Source organism: Curcuma longa, chromosome 17 (genome assembly GCF_044706935.1).
Source record: "Curcuma longa cultivar G26 ecotype Majalengka, Jawa Barat chromosome 17, ITB_CL_G26_1.1, whole genome shotgun sequence".
In the NCBI taxonomy this organism is placed as follows: domain Eukaryota; kingdom Viridiplantae; phylum Streptophyta; class Magnoliopsida; order Zingiberales; family Zingiberaceae; genus Curcuma; species Curcuma longa.
In genome coordinates, this window is record NC_133877.1 from 188,676 (window position 1) to 202,004 (window position 13,329).

Below are 13,329 nucleotides of genomic sequence, written 5' to 3' on the forward strand. Positions count from 1 at the left end.
GAAAGAGAGAGAGAGAGAGAGAGAGAGAGAGAGAGATGGGCAACTCCCTCTTCAAATTCCTCTGCGGCAAATTCTCCGACCAGCCCCACCACTCCTCCTCCGCCCCTCCCGCCGCCGCCACCGACGCCGTCTCCGCCCTCGCCCACGATCTCCACCATTTCGGCGTCACATCGCAGGTCATTAGTCTCCCCCACATTCAACCACAGCAATCAATACTCCGTCGCCAATTTCTTTTAACAGTAACTTAATTGCCGATGAGCCAAGGTTCCGGAGAGGCTGAGCCAGCACGTAGTCTCCTCTAAGAAGGCACAAGCCAACTGGTACAGAAAATTGCAGGACGCATGGAAGGAAGCCAAGCCGCCGCCCAAAACGCCAGAAGCAGCTTCGAGGCTCGTCATCCAAACTTTAAAGAGGCATCAGAGAGCAGATGTAGAGGTACTGCACTCGACTTCGTAGACCACAACAATCTGCTCTGGTTACTGCTAACCGAATCTGATTCTTTGAAACCAGGGTCTCTTGGCTTACTACGGCCTTCCACTCCCTCACACTCTGCCAGATGCTGCCCCGGTTCGTCCTTCATCGAAGCCAGAAGGAGTGAAGTATGAGCTGCACACACTTCCAGTGAGATCCGATCTCTTCTCTATCGTCGATGCATTTGGGGCAGTCTTGTAACAAGAGTGCTTGATGCTTTAGGTGGATGCTAGAGCTGTGGCAGATGGAGATACAATTACTGTGTACGTCGACACCGCTGACCCGAGGGAATCAGCGAATGTCCCTCGAGGTGTGCAGGAGTCAGCCATTGAGAGAGCACGAGCACGAGCTGCCAAGGACTACAACAAGGCAGATGCACTCCATAAAATTATCATAGACGCGGGATACAGGTGATGATGCAGTGCTCCAGTATCCCAATTGACCTTGTTCCTAAGCATTGGCACATTTGCAGGGTAATTGCTGGAGCTAACAATGAAGAGGTCCTCGCACGCAAGTATCGAATCAGACTGAGGTACCACATTTAGTTCATCTTGCTTTGATCAAGCGTCCTAATAAGGGCAACAGGGGAATTGATGCGCCAGAGAGCTCCATGCCATTCGGGAAGGAAGCCAAGGAGGCACTGGTGAAGTTAGTCCAAGGGAAGTGTTTGAAGGTTCTTGTTTATGGAGAGGATCGATATGGTCGCTGCGTAGGAGACGTTTACTTCAATAGTGTCTATATCCAAGTGAGATACAAACTGATAGCAGCACTACTGCATGGCATGGCATCTCAATTAAGTTTCTGATACTTGTTCATTTTTCAGGAACAGATGCTTAAGAAAGGGCTTGCATGGCACTACATTGCCTATGACCAACGTCCAGAGCTAGCAAAGGTGATCGATCCTACTGTTTCAGTAACTAACTTGTGTCTTCTTCCTGTAAGGAGATGCTAGCTAAAGAGTTTGGTTTCAGCTCTATTTCACGAGATTATCGTTTTTCAGTGGGAGAAAGAGGCAAGAGCTAAACGTGTTGGCTTGTGGGCTTCTTCACACCCTGAGAAGCCATGGGAATGGAGGAAAGAGAGAAGAAATGCGACATGAAGAAAATGTTCTGAAACATTTATACACTAAACTGCAGGACTTGTTGAAACTTGTGTATCATTTATGTATTATGATTGTTTTCAATGAACTGAATCATCCCAAATAATTGGGGAGGAAGAAGTGCCACCAACTTTCAATTGCAGAATACAAAATGCCCATGTGATTTCAAAGTGTTGTTCCTCGTCAATTTATAACTTGTTAAACAAGCAAAGCATGCAGCAACCTTCCTTCGATCTCTAAATTGGATTCAGTTTGATATTGTCCCAGTTGACCTGAAAACAATATGAACTAAAGTCAAAACGTTGTCGCCCAAGATAGATAAGATACATCCATCCTCGTCATCAAAATCTAGTTAAGTGCCTGGCAAGTTTCCATTAAGGTGTGACTTTGACATTGTCAGCAGTCGTTTCAAGGAAGCCACCTGGAACGCGTTGAAGTAGATGATCGAAGTTTATTCATTCGGTTTTCTTCTCTGACTTTGATTTTTTTAATGAGTTCCAGAGGCTCAAGCAAAGCAACATTGCATCGAAATTCAACTCTGGCTTACTTCTCTATTTATTCGCCTCCTCTGAGCTTATGTTGTAAGCTAAATCTTCTAGTACTCCTTGCCAATGGCTTCTAAAGCCAAATTCACCATTTTTCTCCTTTCTCCTCCTCCTCGAGTTCAGTATGTTGCAGCAATCCATGGCCGCACGAGGCCTCGGCGTCGAGGAAGGCTCCTTCGCTCAACGAGAGAAGATTACGACGACGACAAGGATCAACTCGAGCTTGAAGATGACGGTGAAGGAGGAAGTGCCAATGGTGTTTGTTATGCTCCCTAGAGCCCCCGTCCCACCCGCAGGTCCAATCGGAGGCATCGATGGGACAAATCCTTAAAAGTTTTGCTAGGATCGAACAATTCCTTTCTTCTTTCTTTCAATTGATGAAAGAACATTATAAGCTTGTTTGTTTGTTTTGTTCGATAGGCAGGTGATGTTTATACATAGATTCCTTCAGATATGTACAACTATTTATGCATTCATGAAAAATGTATAGATATGTTAAATTTGTTCTACAATATATATATAATGACTTGTGCATGAAGGAAATGAATTTGACTAAACACACGTAGGAAGGATGCCTTATGAAAAGATGAAATCTCATATTAAATGCCATTAAAGTTGGCTCACGCCAAAGCATGACGACTAATTAATCATCTATCTATTCATCAATATCGATTTTAAAAAGGCAAAAGTCATCATCAAACTGATTTGGTTGGTGGAAGTGAAGTTCTACCGAAACATGGCATGACGTGACAATTGTTCTGGTTGAGATCATCTTTCGAACGTGATACAACCATCTGACAAGCAAGTTGATCAGGTTGGAGGAAGAGAGGAAGATGACGGGCTCCACAGTCCGAGTGAGCTCCACAAAAAGACAGTGAGGTCGGAGGTTAGGAGTATCCTGACTCAACTATTCCGACGCTCAAGTCAGTTCCCGTCTAACGAAGGAAGAAGGAGCAAAGTAGTGAGGTTAATTAAAGTAGTGAGGTTAATTGAGGATATGTGACGATCATGCGTACTTGCATTATATGAGGAGCGGGAGTTATATAGACTTAGATGTCACGTCGTGATTAAGGAGAATATATCTGAGAGGAGATTTTGTCAGAGGAGATGTCCCATCCAAATAAAGAAAGTGTCTTATCGCCATCGTAGTAATGAAAAGTCATGCTGTACCATCATACCGTATAAAGGGGTGGGCTAACCATCCCCTCACGTGATCACTTATATCCTTCTGGCGGCAGCATAGGTGACTAATGAGTCGATTGAGCGTTAAGGCACTGGGGAAAGGGAGGCTAGTTGATAGAGAGGTCGGCCATCAAGTTTTGAGTCGACCTATCGAGTCGGGTGTTGGACCCCGACTTTGACTGCATCCCGGGTTGAGCTCGGACGCCCAAGTTAAGCAAAATACGTACCGAGCTGAGAGAGAACTGAGGGACCGAATTGAGCTCATGTTGTTCCTCTCCTTCTTTGACATTATAAAGAATTGTAGTCTCCTCTTCTTCACTCACAATTGTCGTTGACACTATTGCCGCCTCACATCCTCTTCCTCCCCTCCTCATAGTTGTTGCAACTGCCACTCATCCTCTTCCTCCTTGCATAGTCGGTTGACTCCATCGCTCCTCCTACAACTATCAACTCTAGCTAGTCTCACTATGATGACTCATTTTCAAGCCACCTTCATGTTGCAATTGAAATCCTTGTTGATTATATTATTTTGATGTGGTCGACAAAGATCTAAAATTAAATCTATATAAAATTTCTATCTTATTTCAACCCTCTCTGTCTTATTCGATCCCTTTTCCCTTTGGGAAATTTAATTTTCATCAATAATACCCCTTAGAATTCATAATCCAAATTCAAATAACCTAAAACACAAGTTTAAGATGAATTTAAAACTATAAATTATTTAAGACAGATTTTAATCGACTAAAGTACCTTTCCAATTAACTACTCACTAGACTAATTGAATAATATTTCTGTTTTAGTTGACTACGTTCTATATTCTCCGGTAAACAAGATTTGAAAAATCATAAATAATTTTATACTTAATAAAAAATCATAAAATATTATATTAAAATAATTTTCTATGAAAATAATTTATATTTTCAAAAATTGACATAAAGTTAGACACCCTTAAAACTTGAAAATTTCAATCCACACTTTGTATCAATATTATTTCTGATAACTTCTATAAATAAATATGTACCGCTAAAACTTTCAAAAATTATTCTTTAATATTAATTTAAAAATAATTTTCTATCGTGATCTTTGAGTTATGCATATGACTTGTATACATGCCTTCCCAATGGTTGATTATTCCATAATTCCTATGTGTCGATGAAACTTAGCTCAACTAGATGCATCACATCAAACATCTTAAACCTAAATTATTATTCTAACATCTCACTTGTTTCCATATATCTAAATATGAAAAACAAGTCACCCCTAGATTGTCTCACGATTATTAAGACCTGTGCGAGTTAGAGGAGGAGGTGAATAGCTTCGATTGTTTTATTTCAATTTCGTGCTCATCTACAAAAGTTAATACACGACGGAAATAAAATATATAACACAAAAAATACAAGCATAAGACAAACCGATTTACTTGATTTACAACCTCCTAAGGTTGCTACATCCAAGATATAATCCCAGCGAACTATCACCACTAGTCCATTCTCTTTCTCGGATACATTCGGGAGGCGGAGAGGCCTTTTATTGACAACCCTAGATTTGTAATGTGTCACGAGTAGGGTTGCAAATTAAAATTTATAAATTTATCGAAAACTCATAATAAATTCAAACAAATGAAGTATAGGGGCCTCGAGTCGTATTTTTCCAAGGCTAGTAGAAAATCGCTTAATTCGAGCTTTCGAGTTGTTCTTTTTAGGGTTTTCTATGAAAATGGAGGTTTTGGTATTTTCAAAGGTAATGAAAATTTAAATTCAATGTATTAATGAAAAATGCATAAAAATGAAAACAAGCAAGAAATCCTAAGTATCAATCGAATCTAATATGCAAATTAATTCAAAGTTAAGAAATAGCATTGGAACTTAACATCCCTAATTATAAAATGTAAGAATTGAATTCTTCAGATGGTAGGGAATCACAACCAAAGTCTAAGGGACCGAATACAAGGTTCAAAAGTCACTGAACTCTGAAATCAGTAATCTCAAACCATGCTAGAGCAATAAAACTTCTAACAATCTATCTAACTAAATGTAATCTATCTAACTAAATGCAATTAACTAACAACAATGCATATCTGAACAATCTAGCAATCTGATTTAAGATCAAATAAAATCTGATACAGAACAGTGATTTCTGATACTTATCAGTAAGCACCCATTAACACTAAATTGAAGCTAATAGCATGAAATTAAATCCAAAAGCCACTATATTAGCATTAAGAATTAACCAAACTCAAACATCCTGCGATTGTTAGCTAAAGAATGCAGTAAACACGTGACCACAATTTGAAATGTTCAGTAACAGCTAAACAGAAACTGTAAACGTCCAGCCTTCCCCTTTTTCCTCTTGTTTTCCTTAGCTTGGTGTCAAACAAGCTATTGAATCCACAAATGCAGCTTCAACAATCACTCTGGAGTCTTCCACGCGATCTCTGGTGTGTTCACTCGTTGCCCGACGTCTAAGAAGCTCGGAAAAACCCTCTCCGAACGAAACAGTGCCTTGCACGAGCTGGTTTGAGGTGTCAAATCTGAAATCCTCAGCTTCTTCTTACTCCGATTGCGTTGCTGTTGATACAAGGGAGTTCCTCGATCCTAGGAGAACCCCTCCACGAACCTAGGACTCGGATTGTGCAGCAGGCTGCCGGAATCGTCGGAAACAGGGGTTGACCGCGCCGGAAAAACCCTCTCCGTCACGCCCTTCCAGCCGCCGAAAAATACCCAATCGACCGGCGTTAAACTCCTCAAGGACCAAGGATTGCAATGGCTTCGGTTTGGGTGGATGGGGCTACGCTGTTTGGTACGCGTGTGAGCAGGGGAAATGCGTCGAGGACGAAGGTGAACAGTGGCTGCGCCACTGTTCACTTCTTGATTTTTGGCTTATATACCGGTTGATTAATTGATCAATCTGAGCCCTTGATTTTGAATCCAACGGCCAAAACTTGATATAGGCTCTAGGGCAGCTTAGGGTTTCCAAAAAATTGAGGGATTTTGATCAAACTTGAGCTAGGTCATGTCCTCCATGCGGGCTTGATCAATTTAGCAAATTTGACTCGATTTGACCGCGGTTGAGCTCGAGTTGGGTCCGATTTGAGCCCTACAATCAATTAAAACTAAATTAATGCAAAAATTGTCATTAAATCATGAAAATTATAATCAAGCCTCAATTTATATAATATAGCACAAACATGGTCAAATCGATTCAATAAATAATTATTTTCATGCAAAATCCAAAATTTGAATCAATTAAAATGCAAGAAACCCTAGCTCATCACTTATAACTTATTCTTGCAACAAATACAATAAGTGTACAAATACAAATATAAATGGAAGCACACAAACAACTTTACAAATAAAATTTTACTTTGAATGCTTTCTTATTGCTTAGAATTGCCTCTTATTGGTCTAAAAGCAACACTTCATCCTCAAAGCCCTAAGAATCGATAATCAATTATTGTATTTCAACAATCAATTACTAGGTTCCAACAAACCCCCTTACTTCCTCAAACCCCAAATTCAGGGTTTTAGGGTTTAGCAAACGATTGTCATTTTTAGCAATTGATTGTTATCCCTATTTTAGTCTTTCCAAATTAAAATATCATCTTGCCTAGTATTTGATTTGCCTCAACCTACCAAGACTTCTTTTACTTGATATTTGATCACCCTTGATCTATCGAGACTTTGTTGAGATACAATCAAAGTCTCACATTGAAAATACATGAAAAAGATTACGAATTTATAAGATTGAAGATATCTCTATTGAAATGAAACCTTTTGAGTTAATCCCAAAAAATAAAACCATGAGAACTTAGTCTTAAAGTGGATATCAGAGTCATATGTTGATTCCATCAGTTCTAACAATTGATATCAGAGTCATGGCCTATGAGGACCCTCAACCATATGTTGATTCCATCAGATCTAATAATTGGTATCAGAGTCATTGTCTGTGTAGAGCCATGTGAGGACTATCAGCTATATGTTGATTTCATCAGTTCTAATAATTGGTATCGAAGTCATGGTCTGTGTAGAGCCATGTCAAGAAAAATGGAGGTAGGGAGGCTCGAACCATGGGGCTATCTAATATCCGATCAACCTAAACCTGTTAGGACTTCGTCGTTGCCTAGTATCTGGTCACACTTGGCCTATCAAAACTTTATTGTTGCCTAACATTCAGTCAATCTTAATATGTTAGGACTTCATCAATGTGTTAAGTGTCCGATCCTTCATGATCTACTTACTCCATACCTTGCCAACTCTTTGTTGGACTTTCCTTATTGCCAAATGTCCAATTAATCATCGACTCACCTGGACTTTTCTCATACCAACTTCCTTGTCGACAAGGGTGGAGCCATGTGTTACTTTACATGAGCTTTAGTTGGGGGGCCGATGGCGGCCGACAACTTTGAAAAGGAGGATGCCAAATGGGTCGGCGATGAGAGAAAGGAAGGCAACCCAGGGCCCAGGATTAGCTCGAGTAGATCAGTTGTTCTGGCTCCGCCACTGCTTGTTGGACTTCCGACTACTAAGTATTCGGTCTATCATGATCCACTTAGACTTTTTCTTTTTCATGTCAAGTGGTTGATCCTCTATGACCCACCTAAACTTTTCGCTTCATGCCAACTCACTATACTTTCGACTGCCAAGTGTCCGATCAACCGTGATCCATTTGAACTTTCTATCACAAAGTGCTCGATAAACCGTGATTCATTTAGATTTTTTTTCTTTTATGTCAAGTGCTTGATCAACTGTGACCTACTTGGACTTCTCCTTTCGGTCAACTTTAGTCAAATATCTGATTGATCTTGACTTACTTGACATCTCACTCAACCACATCTCATTTTCTCACACACGCTCACCATATCACTCAAGCATGCTCATTATCATATTGCTTGACCATAAGTATCCGATTAATCTTGACCTACTTGACATAACTCGACCAACTAATATATTGATTGACTCTTACGTATCCGATCAACCTTAACTTACTTGACATCTCATTCAACAAGCTAACATATTAATTAAACATCAAAATCTAACTCGAGCTTGGTTAACTTTGACCAGAGGTCAGTCAATTGCACCAAAAATCTTCCTTTTTAAATATTTGATAATATATTTAAGTTAAGGTAACTCATTAGCCCACCATTCTTTATTTCATCCCTCTTCTCATGCCAAAGAACAAATGACGAAGAATTTCTAACTTAAACCTTTCATTCTCCCCCTTTGGCATACATCAAAAGACCTCTTCTCAAAATCCATTCACTCCTATTCCAAACCTCCAACATCACAATGGAGGTTCCCTACCTTCCATTTCTCTAATGCTCAACCTTGAGAATACGATCATTCATTCATTCAACAACCTCAAAATCTTACATTCTCCTCCGATTATACCTAAATCATATTTTTAAGGTGGACCTCTCCCTCAAAACATGATCTATTTCCATCATTGAACCAACAATGTTTTGGAATTTCTAAAGCTTTAGGAAATGTCAAAAATTGAGTAATGATGTTAAAGATTCAACCTTGAATCGAAACTTCTTCTCAAATTCTTATACTTCCCTTTTTAGCATACTCTTTTCATTTTCATCAAGAAAATACCTTTGAATGTTTATCCGAGAATCTTAGAGGGTTAAGGATAGTTAAAACACTTTTGAGTGAGCTTAACCATCTGAAATAACTCAATTTCAATCAAAATTCATTATAGCAGTCGATTGCTAGATTGAAAAACTGCATATCAATTTTAGACTAAATTTTAGAAATGCATAAGTAATTTTATGATTTTTGAAAAATTATAAAATTTCATATAAACATTACTTATATCAAATATTATTAGGAAAAAATAATTTTCTAATAAAATATATCTTATTTTCAAAGAATGACACAAAGTTACAAACAATTGAAACCGTCAATGTTTCACATTCTTTATATTAATCAATGATAATTCTATCAACAAATAGACTTTACCAAGGTTTCTAAAATAATTTTGAAATGGTTTTCAAGGCTAATTTTCAACCATGATATATGAGTTAAATATACATGACTTGTGCATTAACTTTTCCCATTATTATCCATGTAAAATCTATTTGTTTTGATGATACTTAGCTCATTTAGATGCATTAAATTTACACATTGAACTTAGTTCATCATCCTAATATCTCATTTATATCTAATGTATCTTAATACACATACAAGTTGATCCTATTATTCTTGTGAGATGTAAAATTTATTTTTTCTGAGCTAAGGGATCATGCATCTCTATCCAGACATTCTAAATTTGATCATTCTACCTAGGATGTCAACAAATATCATTTATCCTTAATTATAAGAAATTAACATTTATGCATGTAAATGAATATGTCATACATCAAATGTATACCTTTTAGAAAGAAATCTATCATAACTCAAATGATGCATATATGATATGATTTCATATATCAAGACCTATTATCATGACAAGATGAATATATGATATGACATACAAAATATGATAAGTATAAAACAAAAATATATAGATTTTCAATCTAAGCGTTTTCAATTAATCATTATATCAAATACACAATTTAACAGAAGCGACATAACTCTCTTGAATGTGTCAAAAACTCTGACTTGGTACACTTTTGAATTATATCCTATCGTGCTAATTTTGATCAACATAAAAAACTTAATTCTCATTAGCACACTATAGAAATCTTCTAAGATAATATATATAACCTTATTTTCAAGATATCACAATACCTTGAAAATGTCCTAAATTGTCACCTTTATCATGGTGGAATTAATTACCCTTCCAATTAAGGATGACACACTCTATACCCATCTAGTATAAAAAGATCACTCTTAGGAACTCAATCCCTATTGAAACTCTTTGGGTGTATTAGGTATTTACTAGAGATAACCTCCTTAGATATCTTCCTAATGACTTTCTTAGGCTTCTTAGAAGCTTTAATCATAAATCTCCTGAAGATCAATATTAGAAATGACCTCCCTTGTAATATTGACTTTACTCCTAAATTTAGGATTTCATCTATAATTATATGAAACCTTACGATAGGATGAGACTTTGGTTTGTATCTCAAACCCTTCTTGTCCTTAGACAACTTTGGTCTACCTAAACCTAGGTTTTGATTCTTATACCCTTTAACCTCATTTGTCATTTTTTAAGGTGCTTTTTTAATTGATTAAGTCTTGACCTCAAAACTTGATTTTTTAACCTCTAAGACATTAATTCTTGAATTTTCATAATTACTTTGGATATTTCCTTTTCTATCCATATGTCTAGTCTTCTTAGAGTTTTTACCTAGATCCTTTCTATCCTTAGGTTGGGTAAGTCTACCATGAAAGATCCCTGAAATATTCTCTAAGTTCGTTGAAAAATTCTATGTTTATGATAATTTGCACTAAGATCATAAAACTTATTTCTAACATGCGTATTATGATATAAAAAAATTGCATTATGAAAATAATACATTAGGAGCTCCTCCTAAGTTTGAGCTTCTTCCCTTGTCTTTATTTGGATGTCTCCCTCTTGGATATTAGTTTTGATAATGTCTACGTTTGTTGCATGAAAAGAACACGATATGTTCTTTGCCTTTTCACACCAAGGGTTCGACTTCCTTTGACTTCTCCTTTGCCTTAAGTGTCATTTGAGATTCTTCTTGATTAATTGTGGGCAATTGCTCTTATAGTGTTCATTCTTTCTACAATCAAAGCATATTATATGATCTTTATAATTGAAATTGATATACTTTCATAATTTGAGCTCTCTTGACTTGTATAGGTGGCACAATCTTCCTCCTTATCGGTTCCAAAAGTTGAGAGTCTCTGTCGTTCCGGTGTCAATGACCTCTCCCCTCATTTCTTGAAGTGGATGCTTCTTCAATTTCATCCTCAGATGTTGAGCACCTCTCAACATCTGAATCCTCAAGTTCTTGAGCAATGAGTTTCCTTCCTTAGACTCATGATCATCAGATGAACTTTTATGAAGCTTGACAAACTTACTCCATAAATCCTTTGCGTCATGATATATATTTATTCTATACAAAATGTTGTTAGAAACCAAATTAATTAAAATTTTAGTTACTTTATCATTGCTCTTCAATTTTTAGAGTTGTTTCTCAATCCATTTCTTCTTGTTGAGAAGTTTTCCTTTGTTATCCATTGGGATTTCAAATCCCTCTATAATGATGAACAAATTATTGATGTCCATCATGAAGAAATTCTCAACCCTAGCTTTTCATTGATCAAAATCTCCTAATCCAAACGGCGAAGATACTCAGATGTCGTATCCAAATCCATGTGGGGATCCATTGCAAAATCGAGGTCCTTCGATGATTAGTCCGATGACTTATTAGTATTGGAGGGCTCCAAAGATGTAGCTCTTTCTTCTTCTTCTAGCTTTGTGCTTCTTCCAACAGTTAATCTGATGAAGAATGGTCTCACTCTGATACTATTTGTTAGGATTCGTGTGAGCTAGAGGAGTGAATAGCTACAATCCTTCATCTAATTTTGTGCTCGTCTATAAAAGGTTTATACGCAGCAGAAATAAAATACAGAACACAAGAAAACACGAGCACAAGATAAATCAATTTACTTGGTTCACAACTTCCCAAAGTTGCTATATTCAAGCTATAGTCCTAGCCAACTATCACCACTAGTCACTTCTCCTTTTTGGACACCAGTTATAGATCCGATCAACCGTGACCCACTTAACCTTTTCTCTTGCATCCAAATATCCGGTCAAGCATGACCCACTGAACTTCTCATTTCATGCCAACTGTCGTTGAGTATCAGGTCGATCTTGACTTACTTGACATCTTGCTCAACCACACCCCATTTGCTCACACATGCTCACAATATCGCTCAAGCATGCTTATCATCATATTGCTCGACCATCATGTATTCGATCAATCTTGACATACCTGACATCTTACTCAATCAACTAATATATTGATCGATTGTTAAGTATACAATCAATCTTGACCTACTTGACGTCTCACTCGGCTAACTAACATATTGATCAAACATCGAAATTCAACTCCAGTTTTATCAAATTGATTAACCTTAATCAAATATTGATTACCCCAACAACGACATCAATTGTTATTAGCATCCTTAGTACTAAGTGCATGATATAACTTGGTGCATATAACTTGTAATATTTATGACATAATTTAAAAACATACAAGTCATGAAATAGAATTGAATCATGCTAATTACAAACTATAAATTACATAATTGAATCATGCTAAATCCTATCTATATATCAATTTCTAATCCTATAAAATTTCATCATGCATCATAAACATTTATGAATGTGTTTCTCAATGCATATGATTTATGCTAATCATACGCGAAAGTCATAAGACACAACTTAATCCAACTTGACACAATTAAGGTTTTCTAAAGTATGTATCAAACTTGAATTCTAGAAATCTTTTCATGCATCCTAAATATAAGCCTTTAACTCATTATCCATCTTAATGCATGAGTCTATCTAATATTTATCAACATTAGTTGGCTCACTCTAAAATCTAAAGATCCTTGATCTTCATATTTAACTACCTCATGCCATTATTTGAATGTCATCTAGTAATCTCTAAAATTAAAGGGAAAAGATAAAGCATAAAGAATAGCAATAAATTTTATTATAATTTTATTTTTTAAAAAAATTTAAAAAATAGAGAATTGACGACTAGGGTGAACAAAAAAAAACAATGCAATCATATTTGTCACTCAATCACAAGACTAAAAAATTAATTTTCAGAGTAAAAAAATAGATTAGTGCCCTAAAAAAGTTTCTGTTATTACAATCTTATACGTGACCCACTACAATCTCACAAAAGTCGATAAATTTTGAAAATTACAGAAAAAGGGCTCTAATTCTCGATAAGGATGACCTGTCAGTTTCTGCGGACCTTTCCAGAAACTGAATTCATCCTCCCCGCCAAAACTAGTTGTCCCATCACAAGACAAAGAAATAATTGAACTATTTGAATATAAAATTATTATTATTATTATTATTTAATAATTTAGATAT

The 13,329-nt window shown here is 36.7% G+C and overlaps 1 protein-coding gene across 1 annotated transcript; it reads left to right on the forward strand.

Annotated features, from left to right (window-relative positions):
- Positions 1-1,734, forward strand: LOC141811607 (putative staphylococcal-like nuclease CAN1). The gene is made up of 8 exons (XM_074699626.1): positions 1-176; positions 265-435; positions 511-621; positions 694-881; positions 944-1,003; positions 1,057-1,216; positions 1,295-1,363; positions 1,472-1,734. Exons 1-8 carry the CDS (start codon positions 36-38, stop codon positions 1,568-1,570), a joined length of 999 nt encoding a protein of 332 aa, XP_074555727.1. The 5' UTR covers positions 1-35; the 3' UTR covers positions 1,571-1,734.
- The last annotated feature ends 11,595 nt before the right edge of the window (positions 1,735-13,329 follow it).

Coding starts and splice junctions, on each gene's coding strand:
- LOC141811607 (XM_074699626.1), top strand. CDS start 36: ATGGGCAACTCCCTCTTCAAATTCCTCTGCGGCAAATTCTCCGACCAG. Junction 882..943: donor ATCATAGACGCGGGATACAG/GTGATGATGCAG, acceptor GCACATTTGCAG/GGTAATTGCTGGAGCTAACA. Junction 1,364..1,471: donor AACGTCCAGAGCTAGCAAAG/GTGATCGATCCT, acceptor ATCGTTTTTCAG/TGGGAGAAAGAGGCAAGAGC.